Consider the following 27,206-nt stretch of genomic DNA (forward strand, 5'->3'; position numbering starts at 1 on the left):
TAACCCTGCAGATTTCTCCCCTTCGAGTATTTATCCAATTCCCTTTTGAAAGTTATTATTGAATCTGCTTCCACCGCCCTTTCAGGCAGCGCATTCCAGATCATCACAACTCGCTGCGTAAAACATGTCTCCTCATCTCCCCCTCTGGCTCTTTTGCCGATTACCTTAAATCTGTGTCCTCTGGTTCCCGACCCTCCTGCCACTGGAAACAGTTTCTCCTTATTTACTCTGTCAAAACCGTTCATGATTTTGAACACACTCGATCAAATCTCCCCTTAACCTTCCCTGCCTCTAAGGAGAACAACCCCAGCTTCTCCAGTCTCTCCACATAACTGAACTCCCTCACCCTGGAACCATTCCAGTAAATCTCCTCTGCACCCCTCTCCAAGGCCTTGACATCCTTCCTAAAGTGTGGTGCCCAGAATTGGACACAATACTCCAGCTGAGGCCTAACCAGTGTTTTATAAAGGTTTACCATAACTTCCTTGCTTTTGTACTCTCTGCCTCGATTAATAAAGCCCAGGGATCCATATGCTTTTTAACAGCCTTCTCAACCTGTCCTGCCACCTTCAAAGATTTGTGTACATAAACCCCCAGGTCTCTCTGTTCCTGGACTTGCTTTAAAATTGTACCATTTAGTTTATATTACCTCTCCTCATTCCTCCTACCAAAATGCATCACTTCACACTGTGATTCAGATGTGGATGTTTTTACTGAAATATTGTCCATTCCTCCCCTGTGTATGTCGTGCAGCTTGTATTGTAAGCAGAATGAACAGGCTGCCCACTCACTCCTCTCCCACTGACTCCTCTCCCACTCTCTCCTCTCCCACTCTCTCCTCTCCCACTCTCTCCTCTCCCACTGACTCCTCTCCCACTCTCCTCTCCCACTCTCTCCTCTCCCACTGACCTCCTCTCCCCACTCTCCTCCTCCCCCACTCACTCCCTCTCCCACTCTCTCCTCTCCCACTCTCTCCTCCCCACTCACTCCTCTCCCACTGACTCCTCTCCCACTCTCCTCTCCCACTCTCTCCCCCCTCCTCTCCACTGACTCCTCTCCCACTCTCCTCTCCCACTCACTCCTCTCCCACTCTCTCCTCTCCCACTCTCTCCTCTCCCACTCTCTCCTCTCCCACTCACTCCTCTCCCACTCTCTCCTCTCCCACTGCCACTCCTCTCCCACTCACTCCTCTCCCACTCACTCCTCCCGCTCACTCCTCTCCCACTCTCTCCTCTCCCCACTCTCTCCTCCCCCACACTCTCTCCTCTCCCACTCACTCCTCTCCCACTCTCTCCTCTCCCACTCTCTCCTCTCCCCACTCTCTCCTCTCCCACTCTCTCCTCTCCCACTCACTTCCTCTCCACTCTCTCCTCTCCCACTCACCTCCTCTCCCACTCACTCCTCTCCCACTGACTCCTCTCCCACTCTCTCCTCCTCTCCCACTCTCTCCTCCCCCACTCTCTCCTCTCCCACTGACTCCTCTCCCACTCTCCTCTCCCACTCTCTCCTCTCCCACTCTCTCCTCCCCCACTCTCTCCTCTCCCACTGACTCCTCTCCCACTCTCCTCTCCCACTCTCTCCTCTCCCACTCTCTCCTCTCCCACTCTCCTCCTCCCACTGACTCCTCTCCCACTGTCTCCTCTCCCCACTCTCTCCTCTCTCCCCTGACTCCTCTCCACTCTCTCCTCTCCCACTCACTCCTCTCCCACTCACTCCTCTCCACTCACTCCTCTCCCACTGTCTCCTCTCCCACTCTCCTCTCCCACTGACTCCTCTCCCACTCTCTCCTCTCCCACTCTTCCTCTCCCACTCCCTCTCCCACTCTCTCCTCTCCCACTCACTCCTCTCCCACTGTCTCCTCTCCCACTGTCTCCTCTCCCACTCTCCTCTCCCACTCTCTCCTCTCCCACTCACTCCTCTCCCACTCTCCTCTCCCACTCTCTCCTCTCCCACTCACTCCTCTCCCACTGTCTCCTCTCCCACTGTCTCCTCTCCCACTCTCTCCTCTCCCACTGACTCCTCTCCCACCTCTCTCCTCTCCCACTCACTCCTCTCCACTCTCTCCTCTCCCACTCACTCCTCTCCCACTGTCTCCTCTCCCCACTGTCTCCTCTCCCACTCTCCTCTCCCACTCTCTCCTCTCCCACTCTCTCCTCTCCCACTCTCTCCTCTCCCACTCTCTCCTCCCCACTCTCTCCTCTCCCACTCTCTCCTCTCCCACTCTCTCCTCTCCCACTCTCTCCTCTCCCACACACTCCTCTCCCACTCTCTCCTCTCCCACTGACACCTCTCCCACCTCTCCTCTCCCACTCACTCCTCTCCCACTCTCTCCTCTCCCACTCACTCCTCTCCACCTCATCTCCTCTCCCACTCTCTCCTCTCCCACTCACTCCTCTCCCACTCTCTCCTCTCCCACCTCCTCTCCACTCTCTCCTCTCCACTCTCATCCTCTCCCACTCTCTCCTCTCCCCACTCACTCCTCTCCCCACTTCTCCTCTCCCACTCTCTCCTCTCCCACTCTCTCCTCTCCACTCTCTCCTCTCCCACTCACTCCTCTCCCACTCTCTCCTCTCCCACTGACTCCTCTCCCACTGTCTCCTCTCCCACTGTCTCCTCTCCCACTCTCCTCTCCACTCTCTCCTCTCCCACTCTCTCCTCTCCCACTCACTCCTCTCCCACTGTCTCCTCTCGCACTCTCCTCTCCCACTCTCTCCTCTCCCACTCTCTCCTCTCCCACTCTCTCCTCTCCACTCTCTCCTCTCCCACTCTCTCCTCTCCCACTCTCTCCTCTCCCACTCTCTCCTCTCCCACTCACTCCTCTCCCACTCACTCCCTCTCCCACTCACTCCCTCTCCCACTGACTCCTCTCCCACTCACTCCTCTCCCACTCACTCCTCTCCCACTCTCTCCTCTCCCACTGACTCCTCTCCCACTCACTCCTCTCCCACTCACTCCTCTCCCACTCTCTCCTCTCCCACTGACTCCTCTCCCACTCACTCCTCTCCCACTCACTCCTCTCCCACTCACTCCTCTCCCGCTCACTCCCCCCCTCTCCACTGACTCCTCTCCCACTGACTCCTCTCCCACTCTCTCCTCTCCCACTCACTCCTCTCCCACTCTCTCCTCTCCCACTCTCTCCTCTCCCGCTCACTCCTCTCCCACTCACTCCTCTCCCACTCTCTCCTCTCCCACTCACTCCTCTCCCACTCTCTCCTCTCCCACTCACTTCCTCTCCCACTCTCTCCTCTCCCACTCACTCCTCTCCCACTCTCTCCTCTCCCACTCACTCCTCTCCCACTCTCTCCTCTCCCACTGCACTCCTCTCCCACTCTCTCCTCTCCCACTCTCTCCTCTCCCACTCACTCCTCTCCCACTCTCTCCTCTCCCACTCTCTCCTCTCCCACTGACTCCTCTCCCACTCTCTCCTCTCCCACTCTCTCCTCTCCCACTCTCTCCTCTCCACTCACTCCTCTCCCACTCTCTCCTCTCCCACTCTCTCCTCTCCCACTGACTCCTCTCCCACTCTCTCCTCTCCCACTCTCTCCTCTCCCACTCTCTCCTCTCCCACTCACTCCTCTCCCACTCACTCCTCTCCCACTCTCTCCTCTCCCACTCCACTCCTCTCCCACTCTCTCCTCTCCACTCTCTCCTCTCCCACTGACTCCTCTCCCCAACCTCTCCTCCTCTCCCACTCTCTCCTCTCCCACTCTCTCCTCTCCCACTCACTCCTCTCCCACTCACTCCTCTCCCACTCACTCCTCTCCCACTCTCTCCTCTCCCACTCACTCCTCTCCCACTCACTCCTCTCCCACTCTCTCCTCTCCCACTCACTCCTCTCCCACTGACTCCTCTCCCACTCACTCCTCTCCCACTCACTCCTCTCCCACTCTCTCCTCTCCCACTCACTCCTCTCCCACTGACCTCCTCTCCCACTGACTCCTCTCCCACTCTCTCCTCTCCCACTCTCTCCTCTCCCACTCACTCCTCTCCCCACTCACCTCCTCTCCCACTGACTCCTCTCCCACTGACTCCTCTCCACTGACTCCCTCTCCCACTCTCTCCTCTCCCACTCTCTCCTCTCCCACTGACTCCTCTCCCACTCTCCTCTCCCACTCTCTCCTCTCCCACTCACTCCTCTCCCACTCACTCCTCTCCCACTGACTCCTCTCCCACTGACTCCTCTCCCACTGACTCCTCTCCCACTCTCTCCCTCTCCCACTGACTCCTCTCCCACTCTCTCCTCTCCCACTCACTCCTCTCCCACTCACTCCTCTCCCACTGACTCCTCTCCCACTCACTCCTCTCCCACTCACTCCTCTCCCACTCACTCCTCTCCCACTCACTCCTCTCCCACTCACTCCTCTCCCCACTCACTCCTCTCCCACTCACTCCTCTCCACTGACTCCTCTCCACTGACTCCTCTCCCACTCACTCTCTCCCACTCACTCCCTCTCCCACTCACTCCTCTCCCACTCACTCCTCTCCCACTCACATCCTCTCCCACTCACTCCTCTCCCGCTCTCTCCTCTCCCGCTCACTCCTCTCCCACTGACTCCTCTCCCACTCACTCCTCTCCCACTCACTCCTCTCCCACTCACTCCTCTCCCACTCACTCCTCTCCCACTCACTCCTCTCCCACTCACTCCTCTCCCACTCTCTCCTCTCCCACTCACTCCTCTCCCACTCACTCCTCTCCCACTCACTCCTCTCCCACTCACTCCTCTCCCACTCACTCCTCTCCCACTCTCTCCTCTCCCACTCACTCCTCTGCCACTCTCTCCTCTCCCACTCTCTCCTCTCCCACTCACTCCTCTCCCACTCTCTCCTCTCCCACTCACTCCTCTCCCGCTCTCTCCTCTCCCGCTCTCTCCTCTCCCACTCACTCCTCTCCCACTCTCTCCTCTCCCACTCACTCGTCTCCCACTGACTCCTCTCCCACTCACTCCTCTCCCACTCACTCCTCTCCCACTCTCTCCTCTCCCACTCTCTCCTCTCCCACTCACTCCTCTCCCACTCTCTTCCTCTCCCGCTCTCTCCTCTCCACTCACTCCTCTCCCACTCTCTCACAGGTGACCAGTGTTGAAGTTCGTCTCCTTGGTACATGTGATTGTTTTATAATTGGAGCTGCTCTCATTGGCCGTGATCCACAATAACAGTAAGTGTTTTAGAACATTAGAATTTGCAGATGACACCAAATTGTGGGTGTTGTTCATACTGAGGACTGTGACAAAATACAGGAAGATATTAATAAACTTGCAAATGAATTTCATCATAGATCAGTGTGAGGTGGTACATTTTGGTAGGAAGAATAAGGGGGCCACATACTGCTTGGATAATAAGAGTCTAAATGGGGTAGAGGAGCAGAGGGATCTGGGGTACAGATACACACATCACTAAAAGTAGCAACGCAGGTTAATAAGGCCGTAAAAAACAAACCAAGCACTGGGGTTCATTTCTAGAGGGCTAGAATTGACAAAGCAGAGAAGTTATGTTAAACTTGTATAGAACCTTGGTTAGACCACACTTGGAGTATTGTGCACAGTTCTGGTCTCCATATTATAGAAAGGAGAAGGCTGAGGGGTGACCTGATGGAGGTCTTTAAGATAATGAGAGGGTTCGATAGGGTAGACGTAGAGAAGGTGTTTCCACTTGCGGGGAGACCAGGACTAAATATGAGATAAATAAATCCAATAGGGAATTCAGGAGAAACTCCTTTACCCAGAGAGTGGTGAGAATGTGGAACTCGCTCCCACAAGGAGTAGTTGAGGTGAATAGTGTAGATGGATTTAAGGGAAAGCTCGATAAACACATGAGGGAGAAAGGAATAGAAGGATATGGTGATAGGGTGAGATGGAGTAGGGAGGGAGGAGGCTCGTGTGGAGCATAAACACCGGGATAGACCGGTTGGGCCGAATGGCCTGTCTCTGTGCTGTACGTTCTGTGTAATCCCAGAATTACAGCATGGGTTAGCTCCATGCCCCTGTGTTCCAAATTCCAGTCAATCCAGTGCTGCCAAGTAAGAGAAACAACCAGTGAAACTTAAAGTCACAAGTTTACAAAATATTTTTCAACCGAGACAGAAATAAGGCCGTGTGTTCCACAGCCCCCTTTCACCAATAAGGCCGTGTGTTCCCAACAGCCCCTTTCACCAATAAGGCCGTGTGTTCCCACAGCCCCTTTCACCAATAAGGCCGTGTGTTCCCACAGCCCCTTTCACCAATAAGGCCGTGTGTTCCCACAGCCCCTTTCACCAATAAGGCCGTGTGTTCCCACAGCCCCTTTCACCAATAAGGCCGTGTGTTCCCACAGCCCCTTTCACCAATAAGGACGTCCAAAGCTCTTCACAGCCAATGAAGTACTTTTAAAGTGGAATCACTGCAAAGAGATAATGATCAGATAATCTGTTTTGGTGATGTTGGTTGAGGGTTAAATATTGCCCAGGACACCGGGGAGAACTCCCTTATTCTTAAGAACATAAGAAATAGGAGTAGGAGTGGGCCATTCGGCCCCTCGAGCCTGCTCCCCCATTCAATCCGATCATGGCTGATCTTCAACCTCAACTCCACTTTCCCGCCCGATCCCCATATCCCTTGATTCCCCAAGAGTCCAAAAATCTGTCTATCTTCTTCGAAATAGTGCTGTGGGATCTTTGAAGTCCATCGGAGAGGGCAGACGGGGCCTTGGTTTAATTTCTCATCCGAAAAATGGCACCTCCGACAGTGCGGCGCTCCCTCAGTACTGACCCTCCGACAGTGCAGCGCTCCCTCAGTACTGACCCTCCGACAGTGCAGCGCTCCCTCAGTACTGACCCTCCGACAGTGCGGCGTTCCCTCAGTACTGACCCTCCGACAGTGCGGCGCTCCCTCAGTACTGACCCTCCGACAGTGTGGCGCTCCCTCAGTACTGACCCTCCGACAGTGCGGAGCTCCCTCAGTACTGACCCTCCGACAGTGCGGCGCTCCCTCAGTACTGACCCTCCGACAGTGCGGCGCTCCCTCAGTACTGACCCTCCGACAGTGCAGCGCTCCCTCAGTACTGACCCTCCGACAATGCAGCGCTCCCTCAGTACTGACCCTCCGACAGTGTGGCACTCCCTCAGAACTGACCCTCCGACAGTGCGGCGCTCCCTCAGAACTGACCCTCCGACAGTGCGGCGCTCCCTCAGAACTGACCCTCCGACAGTGCAGCACTCCCTCAGCACTGCCCCTCCGACAGTGCGGCGCTCCTCAGTACTGACCCTCTGACAGTGCAGCGCTCCCTCAGTACTGACCCTCCGACAGTGCGGCACTTCCCTCAGAACTGACCCTCCGACAGTGCAGCGCTCCCTCAGAACTGACCCTCCGACAGTGCAGCGCTCCCTCAGTACTGACCAGACCAGAGACTGGGGTTGAAAATCCCGCAGGGAAATCTCAGTAAGAGCAGTCAGTCTCCGCCATGTTCCACAGGTGGAGGGAGAGTGAGCAAGGGTTGTATTCGGGGGTTCGAGGGGCAGGGTCAGGGTCAGTGGGCCACATGGATCCTTTTAATGAGATGTCGATGTATATCTTTGTTAAAAAAATCCTATGTTTACACAACTTCCCTGAAAGACATTGGTGAACCAGTTGGGTTTCTTACAACAATCCCGGAGTTTTCCCCGGTTATTTTCCTGTGCCAGCCCACTATTTACCAGATGTATTGAATTCCGTTTCACAACTTGTCACGGTGGGATTTCAGCTCACGACCTCTGGGTGGTGAATTCAGTGTCACACGGACATACCTTGTGGTAACAAGACTCTGTAAAGTGAAGAGAGACTCGGAGAAAGTGTCTGCCTTTAAACAGGGACTGAATTATCTCCGCCCGTATCGTCCAGTCTCAAATACCCCTTCACCGGAACTGGTCTCCGCTCCCTGGGGGCTGGACATTAATGTTGACAGGGGGCACTGTATTGGGCGATGTTGGATAGGCTGCGGAGGGAATATTAACCCCCCCAGGAGGGGCGGGGCAGAGGGGGGGATTAAAAATTCAAAAATTGGAAACCCGACTCCGACCCCGGCCTCCTCCGACCCCGGCCCCCTCCGACCCCGGCCCCCGGCCCCCTCCGACCCCGGCCCCCTCCGACTCCGACCCCGGCCCCCCCGACCCCGGCCCCCTCCGACCCCGGCCCCCTCCGACCCCGGCCCCCTCCGACCCCGGCCCCCTCCGACCCCGGCCCCCTCCGACCCCCGGCCCCCTCCGACCCCGGCCCCCTCCGACCCCGGCCCCCTCCGACCCCGGCCCCCTCCGACCCCGGCCCCCTCCGACCCCGGCCCCCCTCCGACCCCGGCCCCCTCCGACCCCGGCCCCCTCCGACCCCGGCCCCTCCGACCCCGGGCCCCCTCCGACTCCGACCCCGGCCCCCTCCGACCCCGGCCCCGGCCCCCTCCGACCCGGCCCCCTCCGACCCCGGCCCCAGCCCCTCCGACCCCGGCCCCCTCCGACCCGGCCCCCTCCGACCCGGCCCCCTCCGACCCCGGCCCCCTCCGACCCCGGCCCCCTCCGACCCCGGCCCCCTGCCGACCCCGGGCCCCCTCCGACCCCGGCCCCCTCCGACCCCGGCCCCCTCCGACCCCGGCCCCCTCCGACCCCGCCCCTCCGACCCCCGGCCCCCTCCGACCCCGGCCCCCCTCCGACCCCGGCCCCCTCCGACCCCGGCCCCCTCCGACCCCGGCCCCCTCCGACCCCCGGCCCCCTCCGACCCGGCCCCCTCCGACCCCGGCCCCTCCGACCCCGGCCCCCCTCCGACCCCGGCCCCCTCCGACCCCGGCCCCCCTCCGACCCGGCCCCCTCCGACCCCGGCCCCCCTCCGACCCGACCCTGGCCCCCTCCCGACCCCGGCACCCTCCGACCCCCGGCCCCCCTCCGACCCCGGCCCCCTCCGACCCCGGCCCCCTCCGACCCGGCCCGCCGGCCCCCTCCGACCCGCCGGCCCCCTCCGACCCCGGCCCCCTCCGACCCCGGCCCCCTCCGACCCCGGCCCCTCCGCCCTCCGACCCCGGCCCCCTCCGACCCCGGCCCCCTCCGACCCCGGCCCCCTCCGACCCCGGCCCCCTCCGACCCCGGCCCCCTCCGACCCCGGCCCCCCTCCGACCCCCGGCCCCCTCCGACCCCGGCCCCCTCCGACCCCGGCCCCCTCCGACCCCGGCCCCCTCCGACCCCGGCCCCCTCCGACCCCGGCCCCCTCCGACCCCGGCCCCCTCCGACCCCCGGCCCCCTCCGACTCCGACCCCCTCCGACCCCGGCCCCCTCCGACTTCCGACCCCGGCCCCCCTCCGACCCGACCCCCCGGCCCCCTCCGACCCGACCCCGGCCCCCTCCGACCCGACCCCCCGGCCCCCTCCGACCCGACCCCGGCCCCCTCCGACCCGACCCCGGCCCCCTCCGACCCGACCCCGGCCCCCTCCGACCCGACCCCGGCCCCCTCCGACCCCGCCCCCCTCCGACCCCGGCCCCCTCCGACCCCGGCCCCCTCCGACCCCGGCCCCCTCCGACCCCGGCCCCCTCCGACCCCCACTTCCAGTTTTAATGGGGGTAGATTCGGGGCAGTGGGTGGGAGGCAAGTCCTTCCCTCTCTTCCCTTCATCCCTCCCAACATCCCAACCTCCCTCCCAACCTCCCTCCCTCCATCCATCCCTCCCTACGTCCCTCCCTACATCCCTCCCAACCTCCCTCCCAACTTCCCTCCCTCCCTAGATCCCTCCCTCCCACCCTCCTCTCCGCTTCCTCTCCTCCCTGCTCCCCCCACTCCTCTCTCCCTCCTTCCTCCCCCACTCCTCCCTCCCCCCTCCCCTCCGCTCCCCGGCTGCGCCTTGAGCCCCAGGCCTTCCCCATCCAACAGCCAGCCGGGAAACAGAGACAGAAAATGTAAAGGTCCTGCTGTTAAATTTGCCGGACCCACGGGGGAGGGTATGGGGTGGGTGGAGTGTATCGGGCAGCCATTCTTCCCCCCTCCCCTTTCCCCCCTTTCCCCCCCTCCCCTTTCCCCCCTCCCCTTTCCCCCTCCCCCCTTTCCCCCCTTTCTCCCCTTTCCCCCTTCCCTTTCCCCCCTTTCTCCCCTTTCCCCCCTTCCCTTTCCCCCCTTCCCTTTCCCCCCTTCCCTTTCCCCCCTTCCCTTTCCCCCCTCCCCTTTCCCCCCTCCCCTTTCCCCCCTTCCCCCCCCCCCCGGTTGACTGTCCCTCTCCCCGTGCTGAGTTCCCGGAGATTGTGTCATTTTGATCTCGGACTTTGATTTGATGATATTATTAGTTATAGTTAAACACCAAAACTTGGGGCAATTTGTTTGGACGATGAGGAGTTTGGGGGAGACACATCTGAGGAGCTGCAGGTCCAGTGCTGGCTGGGGGCAGTAATTACAGCGGGACACGTTTACAGAGGCCGATCCCATTGTACACGAATTTATAATATTAAAGTTGACAAAGAAAGCAATGACAACAGGAAGGGAGGTTTTCACAGGCAGGAAGTGCACAGTGATCCGATGTTTAATATTTAACAGTTGTGTCTGAAGCCACTTCCTCGGTCATAGAGTCATAGAGTCATAGAGTTATACAGCACGGATAGAGGCCCTTCGGCCCATCGTGTCCGCGCCGGCCATCAGCCCTGTCCACTCTAATCCCACATTCCAGCATTTGGTCCGTAGCCTTGTATGCTATGGCATTTCAAGTGCTCATCCAAATGCTTCTTGAATGTTGTGAGGGTTCCTGCCTCCACAACCCTCTCAGGCAGTGAGTTCCAGACTCCAACCACCCTCTGGGTGAAAAAGTTCTTTCTCAAATCCCCTCTAAACCTCCCGCCTTTTACCTTGAATCTATGTCCCCTTGTTATAGAACCCTCAACGAAGGGAAAAAGCTCCTTAGTATCCATCCTATCTGTGCCCCTCATAATTTTGCACACCTCAATCATGTTCCCCCTCAGCCTCCTCTGCTCCAAGGAAAACAAACCCAATCTTCCCAGTCTCTCTTCATAGCTGAAGCGCTCCAGCCCTGGTAACATCCTGGTGAATCTCCTCTGCACCCTCTCCAAAGCGATCACATCCTTCCTGTAGTGTGGCGACCAGAACTGCACACAGTACTCCAGCTGTGGCCTAACCAGTGTTTTATACAGCTCCATCATAACCTCCTTGCTCTTATATTCTATGCCTCGGCTAATAAAGGCAAGTATCCCATATGCCTTCTTTACCACCTTATCTACCTGTTCCGCCGCCTTCAGGGATCTGTGAACTTGCACACCAAGATCCCTCTGACCCTCTGTCTTGCCTAGGGTCCTCCCATTCATTGTGTATTCCCTTGCCTTGTTAGTCCCTCCAAAGTGCATCACCTCGCACTTTTCCGGGTTAAATTCCATTTGCCACTGTTCCGCCCATCTGACCAACCCATCTATATCGTCCTGCAGACTGAGGCTATCCTCCTCGCTATTTACCACCCTACCAATTTTTGTATCATCAGCGAACTTACTGATCATACCTTTTACATTCATATCCAAGTCGTTAATGTAGACCACAAACAGCAAGGGACCCAGCACAGATCCCTGTGGTACCCCACTGGCCACAGGCATCCAGTCACAAAAACAACCTTCGACCATCACCCTCTGCCTTCTGCCACTAAGCCAGTTTTGTATCCAAAGTGCCAAGGCACCCTGGATTCCATGGGCTCGTACCTTCTTGACCAGTCTCCTGTCGGGGACTTTATCGAAGGCCTTACTGAAATCCATGTATACCACATCCACTGCGTTACCCTCATCCACACGCCTAGTCACCTCCTCAAAAAATTCAATCAAATTAGTCAGACATGATCTTCCCTTGACAAAGCCATGTTGACTATCCCTGATTAATCCTTGCTTCTCCAAGTGGAGACTAATTTTGTCCTTCAGAATTTTTTCCAATAATTTTCCTACCACTGATGTTAGGCTCACTGGCCTGTAGATCCCCGGTTTTTCCCTACTCCCCTTCTTGAATAATGGTACTACATTAGCGGTTCTCCAGTCCTCTGGCACATCCCCTGTGGCCAGAGAGGTTCTGAATATATGTGTCAGAGCCCCCGCAATCTCCTCCTTTGCCTCACACAGTAGCCTGGGATACATTTTGTCCGGGCCTGGGGATTTATCCATTTTTAGGCCTGCTAAAACCGCCAATACCTCCTCCCGCTCGATGTTAATATGTTCGAGTATATCACAGTCCCCCTGCCGTATTTCTATGTCTACATCGTCCTTCTCCATAGTGAAAACAGATGCAAAAAATTCATTTAGAACCCCTCCTACATCTGCCGGCTCCACACACAGATTGCCATTTTTGTCCCTAATGGGCCCTATTTTTTCCCTAGTCATCCTCTTACCCTTAATATACTTATAAAACATCTTAGGATTTTCCTTTATTTTGCTCGCCAGTGTTATTTCATGGCCCCTCCTTGATCTCCTAATTTCTTTTTTAAGTATCCTCCTGCACTTTTTGTACTCCTCTAGGGCTTCCTCCGTCTTTAGCCTTTTGTATCTGCCAAAAGCCCTCCTTTTTTTCCTAATCCATTCTCGTATATCCCCTGACATCCAAGGTTCCCTGGAGTTCTTGGAACCACCCTTGACCTTTACGGGAACATGTTGCCATTGTATGGTCTCAATCTCCCTTCTGAAAGACTCCCATTGCTCCGATGCGGATTTTCCTACAAGCAGCTGATCCCAGTCCATTTTGGCCAGATCTTGCCTTATCCTATTAAAATCGGCCTTCCCCCAATTTAGAACCTTTATTTCCGGCCCCTCCCTGTCCTTTTCCATGACCACCTTAAATCTCACCGAATTATGGTCACTCTCACCAAAGTGCTCACCTACTAGCACTTCTTCCACTTGGCCGGCCACATTCCCTAGAATTAGGTCCAGTACCGCCCCCTCTCTTGTAGGACTTTCCACATGCTGGCTCAAAAAGCTCCCCTGGATGCACGTTAAGAATTTTGTACCCTCTAAGCCTTTTACACTCTGAGTATCCCAGTTAATATTGGGGAAGTTGAAATCCCCCACTATTATTACCCTATTATTTGCACAATTTTCTGAGATTTGCCTACATATCTGTTCCTCGATCTCCCCCTGACTGTTTGGGGGCTTGAGAGTACACTCCCATCAAAGTGCTTGCCCCCTTTTTGTTTTTAAGCTCCACCCATATGGCCTCATTAGAGGAACCTGCTAATATATCATCCCTCCTTATGGCAGTAATTGATTCTTTAATTAATATTGCGACCCCCCCTCCTCTTATACCTCCCCCTCTGTCTCGCCTGAAGATTCTGTACCCCGGAATATTGAGCTGCCAGTCTTGCCCCTCCCTCAACCATGTCTCTGTGACAGCAACAATATCATACTCCCATGTGTTTATCAACACCTTCAGTTCATCCACCTTATTCGCAAGACTCCTTGCATTAAAATAGATGCCATCCAGCCTTGCCCTCACATATTTGCCCTGTCTTCCAAGCTGACTTTTTTTCTCTATATTTGGCTGCACATCACCCACTATTGTAGCTCCACTCTGTATCCCATCCCCCTGCCAAGTTAGTTTAAACCCCCCCCAACAGTGCTAGCAAACCTCCCCGCAAGGATATTTGTCCCGCTCTGGTTCAGGTGCAACCCGTCCGACTTGTACAAGAGCATTAAACTATATTGGTGTGGAGATTGGTGGGAACTGTCCTGTAACTTGTATTCTGTGTGTTAGACAGTGTCTGCGGCTCAGAAACTTTAAATCCGATCCTGATCTACAGCTGGCTGCTTCTATCCTGTCTGGTCCCAGCATCGCTGATTGTGATTTACAACAGATACGGTGAGTCCCAGTCACACCTACACTGATCTTACAGTCAGCATCTCTATCAGTGGTTCCACTCTCTCATATTGTGTACTGCACACACCAGCTACACCATCTGATCATCACATGGCTGTAAATCTGGTGAATAATGACTTCATTAATAGAGGCACAGAGTACAAAAGCAAGGAAGTTATGATGAACCTTTATAAAATACTGGTTCGGCCTCAGCTGGAGGATTGTGTCCAGTTCTGGGCACCGCACTTTAGGAAGGATGTGAAGGCCTTGGAGAGGGTGCAAAAGAGATTTTAAAAATTCGTTCATGGGATGTGGGCGTCACTGGCGAGGCCGGCATTTATTGCCCATCCCTAATTGCCCTCGAGAAGGTGGTGGTGAGCCGCCTTCTTGAACCGCTGCAGTCCGTGTGGTGAAGGTTCTCCCACAGTGCTGTTAGGGAGGGAGTTCCAGGATTTTGACCCAGCGACGATGAAGGAACGGCGATATATTTCCAAGTCGGGATGGTGTGTGACTTGCAGGGGAACGTGCAGGTGGTGTTGTTCCCATGCGCCTGCTGCTCTTGTCCTTCTAGGTGGTAGAGGTCGCGGGTTTGGGAGGTGCTGTCGAAGAAGCCTTGGCGAGTTGCTGCAGTGCATCCTGTGGATGGTACACACTGCAGCCACGGTGCGCCAGTGGTGAAGGGAGTGAATGTTTAGGGTGGTGGATGGGGTGCCAATCAAGCGGGCTGCTTTGTCCTGGATGGTGTCGAGCTTCTTGAGTGTTGTTGGAGCTGCACTCATCCAGGCAAGTGGAGAGTATTCCATCACACTCCTGACTTGTGCCTTGCAGATGGTGGAAAGGCTTTGGGGAGTCAGGAGGTGAGTCACTCACCTCATTTACTAAAATGGTGTCAGGGACGAGGGATTTAGTTACATGCAGAAGCTGGGATTGTTCTCCTGAGAACAGAGAAGGTTAAGGGGAGATTTGATCAAGGTGATCAAAATCATGAACGGTTTTGATAGAGTAAATAAGGAGAAACCGTTTCCAGTGGCAGGAGGGTCGGTGACCAGAGGACACAGATTTAAGGTGATCGCAAAAGAGTCAGAGGGGAGATGAGGAAACATTTTTTTACGCAGCGAGTTGTTCTGATCTGGAACTCACTGCCTGAAAGGGCGGTGGAAGCAGATTCAATAATAACTTTCAAAAGGGAATTGGATAAATACTCGAAGGGGGAGATTTTACAGGGTTATGGGGAAAGAGCAGGGGAGTGGGACTAATTGGATAGCTCTTTCAAAGAGCCGGCACAGGCACGATGGGCCGAATGGCCTCCCTCTGTGCTGTACCATACTCGGATAGAAGGATATGATAAGGGGGAAGGAAGGGGCAGGAATTCCTAGATCTTTCTCTACAACTCTGACAGAGGGGCTGCAAACTTTGCCAGGACCCTGATAGGTCGAGTCTCGGCCCATACCTGGGGGTTTCCCCTGGATGTGTGAGGGGGCGGCCCTCCCCCACTCCCCCTGAGGTCAGTGACGTGCCTGGGCTATGTTACTCCCCTGAACTGTCTGTCTTTACACCCAGGAGGGAGAGGCTCATCGGCCTTGTGGGTGGGGGAATTAGGGACCAGACCTGGGTGATGGCCTGGTACTATCCCTCCGAAGCCTGGGCTGAATGGCCTGTTTCTGTGTCGCAATCTCTATTTAATTCCATCTTCCCACGCCCTTCGATGTTGCTGTAAAATGCATTTCATAACTAATCACCAAATGGCTCTAAGTTCTGTCTCTAACAGTAACTGCACTTTCACAGGAACTCAGTGTGCGTGAAACACTCTGCAATGTTTCTGGGAGGCTCCAGGTACACACAATTATATGATTTAAATGATTAAAAATGAGATCCAATCTTAAACAGCGAGGCAATTGCAGAGCCCCCAGTTTGATCCAGTGTCCCACCAAGGGAGGAGGGTAGGATTACTGGTGGTGTGGGGGATAGCACCAGCTCCGACTGGTCGGGCCAAATGGCTCATTTCCACAAAGATAATCTCCACCTAATTCCATGACTTACACTGTGAGGGACAGTAGACAAAGCAAGTAGGATGCTGGGTCATATTGCTCAGTTAGCACGGAGTTCGAGTCCCTCAGAGCTCGGGCTGAAGCCATCGAAAGCCTCCAGGCAGAGGAGGGAGGGTAATTATAGGCCGATCCCTGGTGGCAAAGGGGAGTCAAGATCGCCTGGAAAAGCTGGGGCTCTTTGGACTTGAAAGGAAATGTGTGAGATGGAACTTACAGATAGAGGGAGTAAAGGCAGGCATAACCGTACAGGGTACTGGGGTAAGGTCAGGGTCAGGGTCAGGACAAGACGGACAGGGTCAGGGTCAGGACAAGACGGACAGGGTCAGGGTCAGGACAAGACGGACAGGGTCAGGGTCAGGACAAGACGGACAGGGTCAGGGTCAGGACAAGATGGACAGGGTCAGGACAAGATGGACAGGGTCAGGACAAGACGGACAGGGTCAGGGTCAGGACAAGACGGACAGGGTCAGGGTCAGGACAAGACGGACAGGGTCAGGGTCAGGACAAGACGGACAGGGTCAGGGTCAGGACAAGACGGACAGGGTCAGGGTCAGGACAAGACGGACAGGGTCAGGGTCAGGACAAGATGGACAGGGTCAGGACAAGATGGACAGGGTCAGGACAAGACGGACAGGGTCAGGGTCAGGACAAGACGGACAGGGTCAGGGTCAGGACAAGACGGACAGGGTCAGGGTCAGGACAAGACGGACAGGGTCAGGGTCAGGACAAGACGGACAGGGTCAGGGTCAGGACAAGACGGACAGGGTCAGGGTCAGGACAAGACGGACAGGGTCAGGGTCAGGACAAGACGGACAGGGTCAGGGTCAGGACAAGACGGACAGGGTCAGGGTCAGGACAAGACGGACAGGGTCAGGGTCAGGACAAGACGGACAGGGACAGGGTCAGGACAAGATGGACAGGGTCAGGGCTGTGAGGGGCATAGTTAGGGCTTGATCATGGATGGGACAAATTCAGCGTGACCTCTGGTTGGTGATCAGGATGTGGGCATCGCTGGCAAGGTCGGCATTTATTATCCATCCCTGGTCGCCCTGAGAAGGTGGGGGGCTGGTGAGGCTGAGCTCTGGACTGAGTGGCCAGAAGGTCAGGAAACCAGACTCACGTAAGACAGAGCTTGGTCTTGTGGGCTATAGATGGGGACCAGGGCAGGGGGGGAGTGTGGGATATCAGTGAAGGGGGGAGGGGGGAGTGTGGGATATCAGTGAAGGGGGGAGGGGGGAGTGTGGGATATCAGTGAAGGGGGGAGGGGGGAGTGTGGGATATCAGTGAAGGGGGGAGGGGGGAGTGTGGGATATCAGTGAAGGGGGGGAGGGGGAGTGTGGGATATCAGTGAAGGGGGGAGGGGGGAGTGTGGGATATCAGTGAAGGGGGGAGGGGGGAGTGAGTGATATCAGTGAAGGGGGGGAGGGGGAGTGTGGGATATCAGTGAAGGGGGGGAGGGGGGAGTGAGGGATATCAGTGAAGGGGGGGAGGGGGGAGTGTGGGATATCAGTGAAGGGGGGGAGGGGGGAGTGAGGGATATCAGTGAAGGGGGGAGGGGGAGTGAGGGATATCAGTGAAGGGGGGAGGGGGGAGTGAGGGATATCAGTGAAGGGGGGGAGGGGGAGTGTGGGATATCAGTGAAGGGGGGGGAGGGGGGGAGTGAGGGATATCAGTGAAGGGGGGGAGGGGGGAGTGTGGGATATCAGTGAAGGGGGGGAGGGGGGAGTGAGGGATATCAGTGAAGGGGGAGGGGGGAGTGAGTGATATCAGTGAAGGGGGGGAGGGGGGAGTGAGGGATATCAGTGAAGGGGGGGAGGGGGGAGTGTGGGATATCAGTGAAGGGGGGGAGGGGGGAGTGAGGGATATCAGTGAAGGGGGAGGGGGGAGTGAGGGATATCAGTGAAGGGGGGAGGGGGGAGTGTGGGATATCAGTGAAGGGGGGGAGGGGGGGAGTGTGGGATATCAGTGAAGGGGGGAGGGGGGGAGTGAGGGATATCAGTGAAGGGGGGGAGGGGGGAGTGTGGGATATCAGTGAAGGGGGGAGGGGGGAGTGTGGGATATCAGTGAAGGGGGGAGGGGGAGTGTGGGATATCAGTGAAGGGGGGGAGGGGGGAGTGTGGGATATCAGTGAAGGGGGGGAGGGGGGGAGTGTGGGATATCAGTGAAGGGGGGAGGGGGGGAGTGAGGGATATCAGTGAAGGGGGGAGGGGGGGAGTGTGGGATATCAGTGAAGGGGGGAGGGGGGAGTGTGGGATATCAGTGAAGGGGGGAGGGGGAGTGAGGGATATCAGTGAAGGGGTGGAGGGGGGAGTGTGGGATATCAGTGAAGGGGGGGAGGGGGGAGTGTGGGATATCAGTGAAGGGGGGAGGGGGAGTGAGGGATATCAGTGAAGGGGGGAGGGGGAGTGAGGGATATCAGTGAGGGGGGGGAGGGGGGAGTGTGGGATATCAGTGAAGGGGGGGAGGGGGGAGTGAGGGATATCAGTGAAGGGGGGGAGGGGGGAGTGTGGGATATCAGTGAAGGGGGGGGAGGGGGGGAGTGAGGGATATCAGTGAAGGGGGGAGGGGGAGTGTGGGATATCAGTGAAGGGGGGGAGGGGGGAGTGAGGGATATCAGTGAAGGGGGGAGGGGGGAGTGAGGGATATCAGTGAAGGGGGGGAGGGGGGAGTGTGGGATATCAGTGAAGGGGGGGAGGGGGGAGTGAGGGATATCAGTGAAGGGGGGGAGGGGGGAGTGTGGGATATCAGTGAAGGGGGGGAGGGGGGAGTGAGGGATATCAGTGAAGGGGGGAGGGGGGAGTGTGGGATATCAGTGAAGGGGGGAGGGGGGAGTGTGGGATATCAGTGAAGGGGGGGAGGGGGGAGTGAGTGATATCAGTGAAGGGGGGGAGGGGGGAGTGTGGGATATCAGTGAAGGGGGGAGGGGGGGAGTGTGGGATATCAGTGAAGGGGGGGAGGGGGGAGTGTGGGATATCAGTGAAGGGGGGAGGGGGGAGTGAGGGATATCAGTGAAGGGGGGAGGGGGGGGAGTGTGGGATATCAGTGAAGGGGGGAGGGGGGGAGTGTGGGATATCAGTGAAGGGGGGAGGGGGGAGTGTGGGATATCAGTGAAGGGGGAGGGGGGAGTGTGGGATATCAGTGAAGGGGGGAGGGGGGAGTGTGGGATATCAGTGAAGGGGGGAGGGGGGAGTGAGTGATATCAGTGAAGGGGGGAGGGGGGAGTGTGGGATATCAGTGAGGGGGGAGGGGGAGGTGAGGGATATCAGTGAGGGGGGGAGGGGGGAGTGAGGGATATCAGTGAAGGGGGGGAGGGGGGAGTGTGGGATATCAGTGAAGGGGGGGAGGGGGGAGTGAGTGATATCAGTGAAGGGGGGAGGGGGGAGTGTGGGATATCAGTGAAGGGGGGGAGGGGGGAGTGAGTGATATCAGTGAGGGGGGAGGGGGGAGTGAGGGATATCAGTGAAGGGGGGAGGGGGGGAGTGAGTGATATCAGTGAGGGGGGAGGGGGAGTGAGTGATATCAGTGAAGGGGGGAGGGGGGAGTGTGGGATATCAGTGAAGGGGGAGGGGGGGAGTGAGTGATATCAGTGAGGGGGGAGGGGGAGTGAGTGATATCAGTGAAGGGGGGAGGGGGGGAGTGTGGGATATCAGTGAAGGGGGGAGGGGGGAGTGTGGGATATCAGTGAAGGGGGGGAGGGGGGAGTGTGGGATATCAGTGAAGGGGGGAGGGGGGGAGTGAGTGATATCAGTGAAGGGGGGGAGGGGGGAGTGAGTGATATCAGTGAGGGGGGAGGGGGAGTGAGTGATATCAGTGAAGGGGGAGGGGGGAGTGTGGGATATCAGTGAAGGGGGGGAGGGGGGAGTGTGGGATATCAGTGAAGGGGGGGAGGGGGGAGTGAGTGATATCAGTGAGGGGGGAGGGGGAGTGAGTGATATCAGTGAAGGGGGGAGGGGGGGAGTGTGGGATATCAGTGAAGGGGGGGAGGGGGGAGTGTGGGATATCAGTGAAGGGGGGGAGGGGGGAGTGAGTGATATCAGTGAGGGGGGAGGGGGAGTGAGTGATATCAGTGAAGGGGGGAGGGGGGGAGTGTGGGATATCAGTGAAGGGGGGGAGGGGGGAGTGTGGGATATCAGTGAAGGGGGGAGGGGGGGAGTGAGGGATATCAGTGAAGGGGGGAGGGGGGGAGTGAGTGATATCAGTGAAGGGGGGGAGGGGGGAGTGTGGGATATCAGTGAAGGGGGGGAGGGGGGAGTGTGGGATATCAGTGAAGGGGGGGAGGGGGGAGTGAGGGATATCAGTGAAGGGGGGAGGGGGGGAGTGAGGGATATCAGTGAAGGGGGGGAGGGGGGAGTGTGGGATATCAGTGAAGGGGGGAGGGGGGAGTGAGGGATATCAGTGAAGGGGGGAGGGGGGGGAGTGAGGGATATCAGTGAAGGGGGGGAGGGGGGAGTGTGGGATATCAGTGAAGGGGGGAGGGGGGAGTGTGGGATATCAGTGAAGGGGGGAGGGGGGAGTGAGGGATATCAGTGAAGGGGGGAGGGGGGAGTGAGTGATATCAGTGAAGGGGGGGAGGGGGGAGTGTGGGATATCAGTGAAGGGGGGAGGGGGGGAGTGAGGGATATCAGTGAAGGGGGGGAGGGGGGGAGTGTGGGATATCAGTGAAGGGGGGAGGGGGGGAGTGTGGGATATCAGTGAGGGGGAGGGGGGAGTGAGTGATATCAGTGAAGGGGGGAGGGGGGGAGTGTGGGATATCAGTGAAGGGGGGAGGGGGGGAGTGTGGGATATCAGTGAAGGGGGGGAGGGGGGAGTGAGGGATATCAGTGAAGGGGGGGAGGGGGGAGTGAGGGATATCAGTGAAGGGGGGAGGGGGGAGTGAGTGATATCAGTGAAGGGGGGAGGGGGGGAGTGAGGGATATCAGTGAAGGGGGGAGGGGGGAGTGAGTGATATCAGTGAAGGGGGGAGGGGGGGAGTGAGGGATATCAGTGAAGGGGGGAGGGGGGGAGTGTGGGATATCAGTGAAGGGGGGAGGGGGGAGTGTGGGATATCAGTGAAGGGGGGAGGGGGGGAGTGAGGGATATCAGTGAAGGGGGGGAGGGGGGAGTGTGGGATATCAGTGAAGGGGGGAGGGGGGAGTGAGTGATATCAGTGAAGGGGGGAGGGGGGGAGTGTGGGATATCAGTGAAGGGGGGGAGGGGGGAGTGTGGGATATCAGTGAAGGGGGGAGGGGGGGAGTGAGGGATATCAGTGAAGGGGGGAGGGGGGGAGTGTGGGATATCAGTGAAGGGGGGAGGGGGGAGTGAGGGATATCAGTGAAGGGGGGAGGGGGGAGTGAGGGATATCAGTGAAGGGGGGAGGGGGGGAGTGAGGGATATCAGTGAAGGGGGGGAGGGGGGAGTGAGTGATATTAGTGAAGGGGGGAGGGGGGGAGTGAGTGATATCAGTGAAGGGGGGAGGGGGGAGTGTGGGATATCAGTGAAGGGGGGAGGGGGGAGTGTGGGATATCAGTGAAGGGGGGGAGGGGGGGGAGTGTGGGATATCAGTGAAGGGGGGAGGGGGGAGTGTGGGATATCAGTGAAGGGGGGAGGGGGGAGTGTGGGATATCAGTGAAGGGGGGGAGGGGGGGAGTGTGGGATATCAGTGAAGGGGGGAGGGGGGAGTGTGGGATATCAGTGAAGGGGGGGAGGGGGGAGTGAGGGATATCAGTGAAGGGGGGGAGGGGGGAGTGTGGGATATCAGTGAAGGGGGGAGGGGGGAGTGTGGGATATCAGTGAAGGGGGGAGGGGGGAGGAGTGATATCAGTGAGGGGGGGGAGGGGGGAGTGTGGGATATCAGTGAAGGGGGGAGGGGGGAGTGAGGGATATCAGTGAAGGGGGGAGGGGGGAGTGAGGGATATCAGTGAAGGGGGGGAGGGGGGAGTGAGTGATATTAGTGAAGGGGGGAGGGGGAGTGAGGGATATCAGTGAAGGGGGGAGGGGGGAGTGTGGGATATCAGTGAAGGGGGGAGGGGGGGAGTGTGGGATATCAGTGAAGGGGGGAGGGGGGGAGTGTGGGATATCAGTGAAGGGGGGAGGGGGGAGTGAGGGATATCAGTGAAGGGGGGAGGGGGGAGTGTGGGATATCAGTGAAGGGGGGAGGGGGGAGTGAGTGATATCAGTGAAGGGGGGGAGGGGGGAGTGTGGGATATCAGTGAAGGGGGGGAGGGGGGAGTGTGGGATATCAGTGAAGGGGGGGAGGGGGGGAGTGTGGGATATCAGTGAAGGGGGGGAGGGGGGAGTGTGGGATATCAGTGAAGGGGGGGAGGGGGGAGTGTGGGATATCAGTGAAGGGGGGGAGGGGGGAGTGTGGGATATCAGTGAAGGGGGGAGGGGGAGTGAGTGATATCAGTGAAGGGGGGGAGGGGGGAGTGTGGGATATCAGTGAAGGGGGGGGAGGGGGAGTGAGGGATATCAGTGAAGGGGGGAGGGGGAGTGTGGGATATCAGTGAAGGGGGGAGGGGGGGAGTGTGGGATATCAGTGAAGGGGGGAGGGGGGAGTGAGGGATATCAGTGAAGGGGGGAGGGGGGAGTGTGGGATATCAGTGAAGGGGGGAGGGGGGAGTGTGGGATATCAGTGAAGGGGGGGAGGGGGGAGTGTGGGATATCAGTGAAGGGGGGGAGGGGGGAGTGTGGGATATCAGTGAAGGGGGGGAGGGGGAGTGAGTGATATCAGTGAAGGGGGGGGAGGGGGGAGTGTGGGATATCAGTGAAGGGGGGGAGGGGGAGTGAGTGATATCAGTGAAGGGGGGAGGGGGGAGTGTGGGATATCAGTGAAGGGGGGGAGGGGGAGTGAGGGATATCAGTGAAGGGGGGAGGGGGAGTGTGGGATATCAGTGAAGGGGGGGAGGGGGGGGAGTGTGGGATATCAGTGAAGGGGGGAGGGGGAGTGTGGGATATCAGTGAAGGGGGAGGGGGGAGTGTGGGATATCAGTGAAGGGGGGAGGGGGAGTGTGGGATATCAGTGAAGGGGGAGGGGGGAGTGTGGGATATCAGTGAAGGGGGGAGGGGGAGTGTGGGATATCCGTGAGGGGGGAGGGGGGGAGTGAGTGATATCAGTGAAGGGGGGAGGGGGGAGTGAGGGATATCAGTGAAGGGGGAGGGGGAGTGGGCGCGGGGGAGGGGGAGAGGGGGGAGTGGGGGAGGGGGGAGTGGGGGAGGGGGTGCGGGGGGAGGGGGAGGGGGAGGGGGGAGTGGGTGCGGGGGGGGTGGGGGAGGGGGAGGGGGTGTGGGGGGAGGGGGAGGGGGAGTGGGGGGAGGGGGTGCGGGGGGAGGGGGGAGGGGGTGCGGGGGGAGGGGGTGTGGGTGGGGGAGGGGGTGCGGGGGAGGGGGGAGGGGAGGGGGAGGGGGGAGGGGGGAGGGGAGGGGGGAGTGATTTGAAAGGGTCTCTGTCTGAACCTCCCTCGTGAATCCCCTCCTAACTCTTTATTCACACTGGCTGACTCCCAGTCACTTCTCAATGTGTTTATTTCAGTGCGACCAAGAACGGGCCCGACTGAAAGGAGGAAGCCGACCGTCAAATGTGATCCAATAACCAAAAGTTACAGGGTGGGTATCTTCAGATCTTCACACTGTTATTCCAGGAGGTTAAATTGACGGCGCGATCTCTCCCAGTTAATAATCTGTCCCATTTATCGGTTTCCTGCAGCCGGCTCGTCACCATTTTATTCCCCAGTTATTTTATCCCTTTCCATTTTCTGATTTGATTCTGGTGTTTGTCTCTGTCCCAATCTCTCCAATTGATCAGCCCGCTCTGACCGGGCTCGCTGATATCACTCACTCCCTGGGGGCTCTGTTGAGGTCTCGGAGATGGACTCCCACCTGCTCCTTATTTACTCACACGGTGTGGCAGGGTTCGGTGAGCCGGGTGGAATTAACGATGAAATTCCCTTGTTCTCTGAATCGGATCTCTTGTGTCTCTCACACGTCCTTCAATCTCTCCGAGTTAACGCTGAGGTTCAGTTCGATCGCTATCCCACAGTACGGGGTACCAAGTCTGAGGAGGGACTCTTGGTAAAATCAGTCCAGCTTCTGTTTGCGCACAGTTACAAGAACAAAAACCACAGGTTTGACAGCCTCGCCTGTGTGCCCTTCACACGCGAGAAAACACAGACAGTACTCGACTCGCTCAGAGCTAACCTCCTCCACTCACTTCCTGCTGCCTGTGTCCCAATGTTTTCAAAGCCTCCTCTCCCTCGATCCACAGAGATCACAAGAGTTTGTTGGTACCAGAAGTGCTAGATGTCTTGTGATTGGCCGGACATTGCTAAGGCCCGGGCCATTGCCTGGGACCTGTCCAAAAAACCAACTGTCCGTCCCGCATTAAAATCACCTCACAGCTGCCCAAAATATCACACGTTACAATCGCTCATGACTAATCTTCTCATGCACAGAAACAGGCCATTCGGCCCAACAGGTCTGTGCTGGTGTTTATGCTCCACACGAGCCTCCTCCCTCCCCTCTTCATCCCACCCTATCACCATATCCTTCTATTCCTTTCTCCCTCATGTGTTTATCCAGCTTCCCCTTAAATCCATCTCCACTATTCACCTCAACCATTCCTTGTGGGAGTGAGTTCCACATTCTCACCACTCTCTGGGGAAAGAAGTTTCTCCTGAATTCCCTATTGGATTTATTAGTGACTATCTTATATTTATAGCCCTCTAGTTTTAGATTCCCTCACAAGTGGAAACATTTTCTCTCCGTCTACCCTATCAAACCCTTTGAAGACCTCTATCAGGTCACCCCTCAGTCTTCTCTTTTCGAGAGAAAAGAGCCCCAGCCTGTTCAGCCTTCCTTGATAAGGATATCCTCTCAATTCTGGTATCATCCTTGTGAATCTTTTTTGCACCTTTTCCAATGCCTCTGTATCCTCTAATATCCCACCCAGTCTAATCCCATTCTCCTGCCCACTCCCCATTCAACAATCTGCATTTATATAGCACCTTTAATGTAGTAAAACCTCCCAGGGTGCTTCACAGGAGCGATTATCAGACAAAATTTGACACTGAGCCACATAAGAAGATATTAGGACAGGTGACCAAAAGCTTGGCCAAAGAGAGAAGTTTTAAGGAGCGTCTTAAAGGAAGAGAGAGAGGGAGAGGCGGAGAGGTTTAGGGAGGGAATTCCAGAGCTTAGGGCCCAGGCAGCTGAAGGCACGACCGCCAATGGTGGAGCGATTAAAATCAGGGATGTGCAAGAGGCAAGAATTGGAGGAGCGCAGAGATCTCGGAGAGTTGTAGGGCTGGGGGAGGTTACAGAGATAGGGAGGGGTCAGTCCGTGGAGGGATTTGAAAACAAAGATGAGAATTTTAAGATCGAGGCGTTCCCGGACCGGGAGCCAATGTAGGTCAGTAAGCACAGGGGGTGATGGTGAACGGGACTTGGTGCGAGTTAGGGTATGGGCAGCAGAGTTTTGGATAAACTCAAGTTTATGGGGGGAGGAGGTTGGGAGGCCAGCCAGGAAAGCATTGGAATAGTCCAGTCTGGAGTTAACAAAGGCATGGATGAGGGTTTCAGCAGATGAGCTGAGGCAGGGGCGGAGATGTGCGATGTTACGGAGGTGGAAGTAGGCAGTCTTGGTGATGGAGCGGATTTGTGGTTGGAAGCTCAGCTTAGGGTCAAACAGGACGCCAAGGTTACGAACGGTCTTGTCCAGCCTCAGACAGTGGCCAGGGAGAGGGATGGAGTCGGTGGCGAGGGAACGGAGTTTGTGGCGGGGACTGAAGACAATGGCTTTGGTCTTCCCAATATTTAGTTGCAGGAAATTTTTGCTCATCCAGTACTGGATGTCGGACAAGCAACGTAACAGATAAGAGACGGTGGAGGGGTCGAGGGAGGTGGTAGTGAGGTAGAGCTGGGTGTCGTCAGCGTACATGTGGAATCTGACGTCGTGTTTTCGGACGATGTCGCCGAGAGGCAGCATGTAGATGAGAATTAGGAGGGGCCAAGCATAGATCCTTGGGGGCTCCAGAGGTAACGGTGCGGGAGCGGGAAGAGAAGCCATTGCAGGTGATTCTCTGGCTATGACTGGATAGATCGTCCTCTATCTATCTATCCATTCTTATCTAAGAATGGAACCAGACGAGCGCAGTCCCACCCAGCTGGACGATGGAGGAAAGGCGTTGGAGGAGGATGGTGTGGTCAACCATGTCAAAGGCTGCAGACAGGTTGAGAAGGATAAGGAGGGATAGTTTCCACAATCACATAGGATGTCATTTGTGACTTTGATAAGGGCAGTTTCAGTACTGTGGCAGGGGCAGAAGCCTGATTGGAGAGATTCAAACATGGAGTTGCGGGAAAAATGGGCTTCATTAAGGGCTAGTCTGTCGTCATCACCAACACTCATTTGTAAAGTCCATGTTCTGATGTCACTGAATTCTGTACACCCTCACTCAAATCTTTTCACATTCTTTCACAGGAGGAAGAGAATCAGATCACATACACGAGCTCCAATCACAACACCATGTCTGCTCTTCTGGGTATCACCAGTAGTGACAGACCCAAGATCCCATTTGGAAACTAAGAGCATCGATCCCCATTGCACAGCATGTGCTCACTGAGATACTATGACTTGGCAGAGGTTGGGGCTGAATCAGGAACTTACTGTCGAGCAGCGTTCCTCGCTCAATGTACTCACCCATCAAATGACCGTCCCGTGATCTTCTCCACCTGTATCGAACAGGAAGTCTTCCTTCCTCACTACCTGTCAATTTGTGTGTTTTAATCTCTCCCTGCTGTGTGCGCTGCCCAATTAATTATCACCCCAAATGTTCTAGTCTTGCACGGTGATTGATTCCGTGCCCCCGTGTGGGTTTGGTTGTGAGATTTATGGAATCTCTCCTCATAATCTAACTTTTGGAGCCCTGGTAACATTCTGGTGAATCTACACTGCACTCCTTCCAGGGCCAATCTATCCTTTCTAAGGTGCGGTGTCTAGAACTGTACACAGTGCTCCAGATGTGGTCTAATCAGCTGTAGCAAAACTGCGTGGGTCGGTTAGTTACTTGCGCAGGTCGGGCGACACACCCAATGCAGTTTCTGATCCACTCTGTTTTTCGTGATGTTGATTGAGGAATGGATATTGGTCCAGGGTAGTGGGGAGATCTCCCCCACCATGGAGCCCGAAATCTCTTTGTGGTCATAGGAATTTTTCCTGAAACGTTGGCAGGAAGTGTATATGTGTGAAAATAATCTATAATAAATTGTATTTCCCATTGCATTAACGCAACTAAAAAGGAATTCGACCCTAAGTGCTGAATTATGGGATGTTTGATGTAATTGTCTTTAGATTCAGAAGTATCAATGTCACCTGACTGGGACTAGA

The 27,206-nt window shown here is 56.8% G+C and overlaps 1 protein-coding gene across 1 annotated transcript in view; it reads right to left on the reverse strand.

The window, feature by feature from the left end:
• Positions 1-26,411, reverse strand: part of LOC137304960 (uncharacterized) — a gene marked incomplete at its 3' end in the record, with an annotated part of 27,194 nt that extends 783 nt beyond the window's left edge. The window contains exons 1-2 of the mRNA XM_067973737.1: positions 26,325-26,411; positions 23,002-23,297 (exon numbers count right to left, since the gene is read on the reverse strand). Of these exons, the coding sequence (XP_067829838.1) occupies positions 23,002-23,297; positions 26,325-26,411 (383 nt within the window). The remainder of the gene's footprint in view (positions 1-23,001; positions 23,298-26,324) is intronic.
• Positions 26,412-27,206: the final 795 nt, after the last annotated feature.

Source organism: Heptranchias perlo, chromosome 39 (genome assembly GCF_035084215.1).
Source record: "Heptranchias perlo isolate sHepPer1 chromosome 39, sHepPer1.hap1, whole genome shotgun sequence".
NCBI lineage: Eukaryota > Metazoa > Chordata > Chondrichthyes > Hexanchiformes > Hexanchidae > Heptranchias > Heptranchias perlo.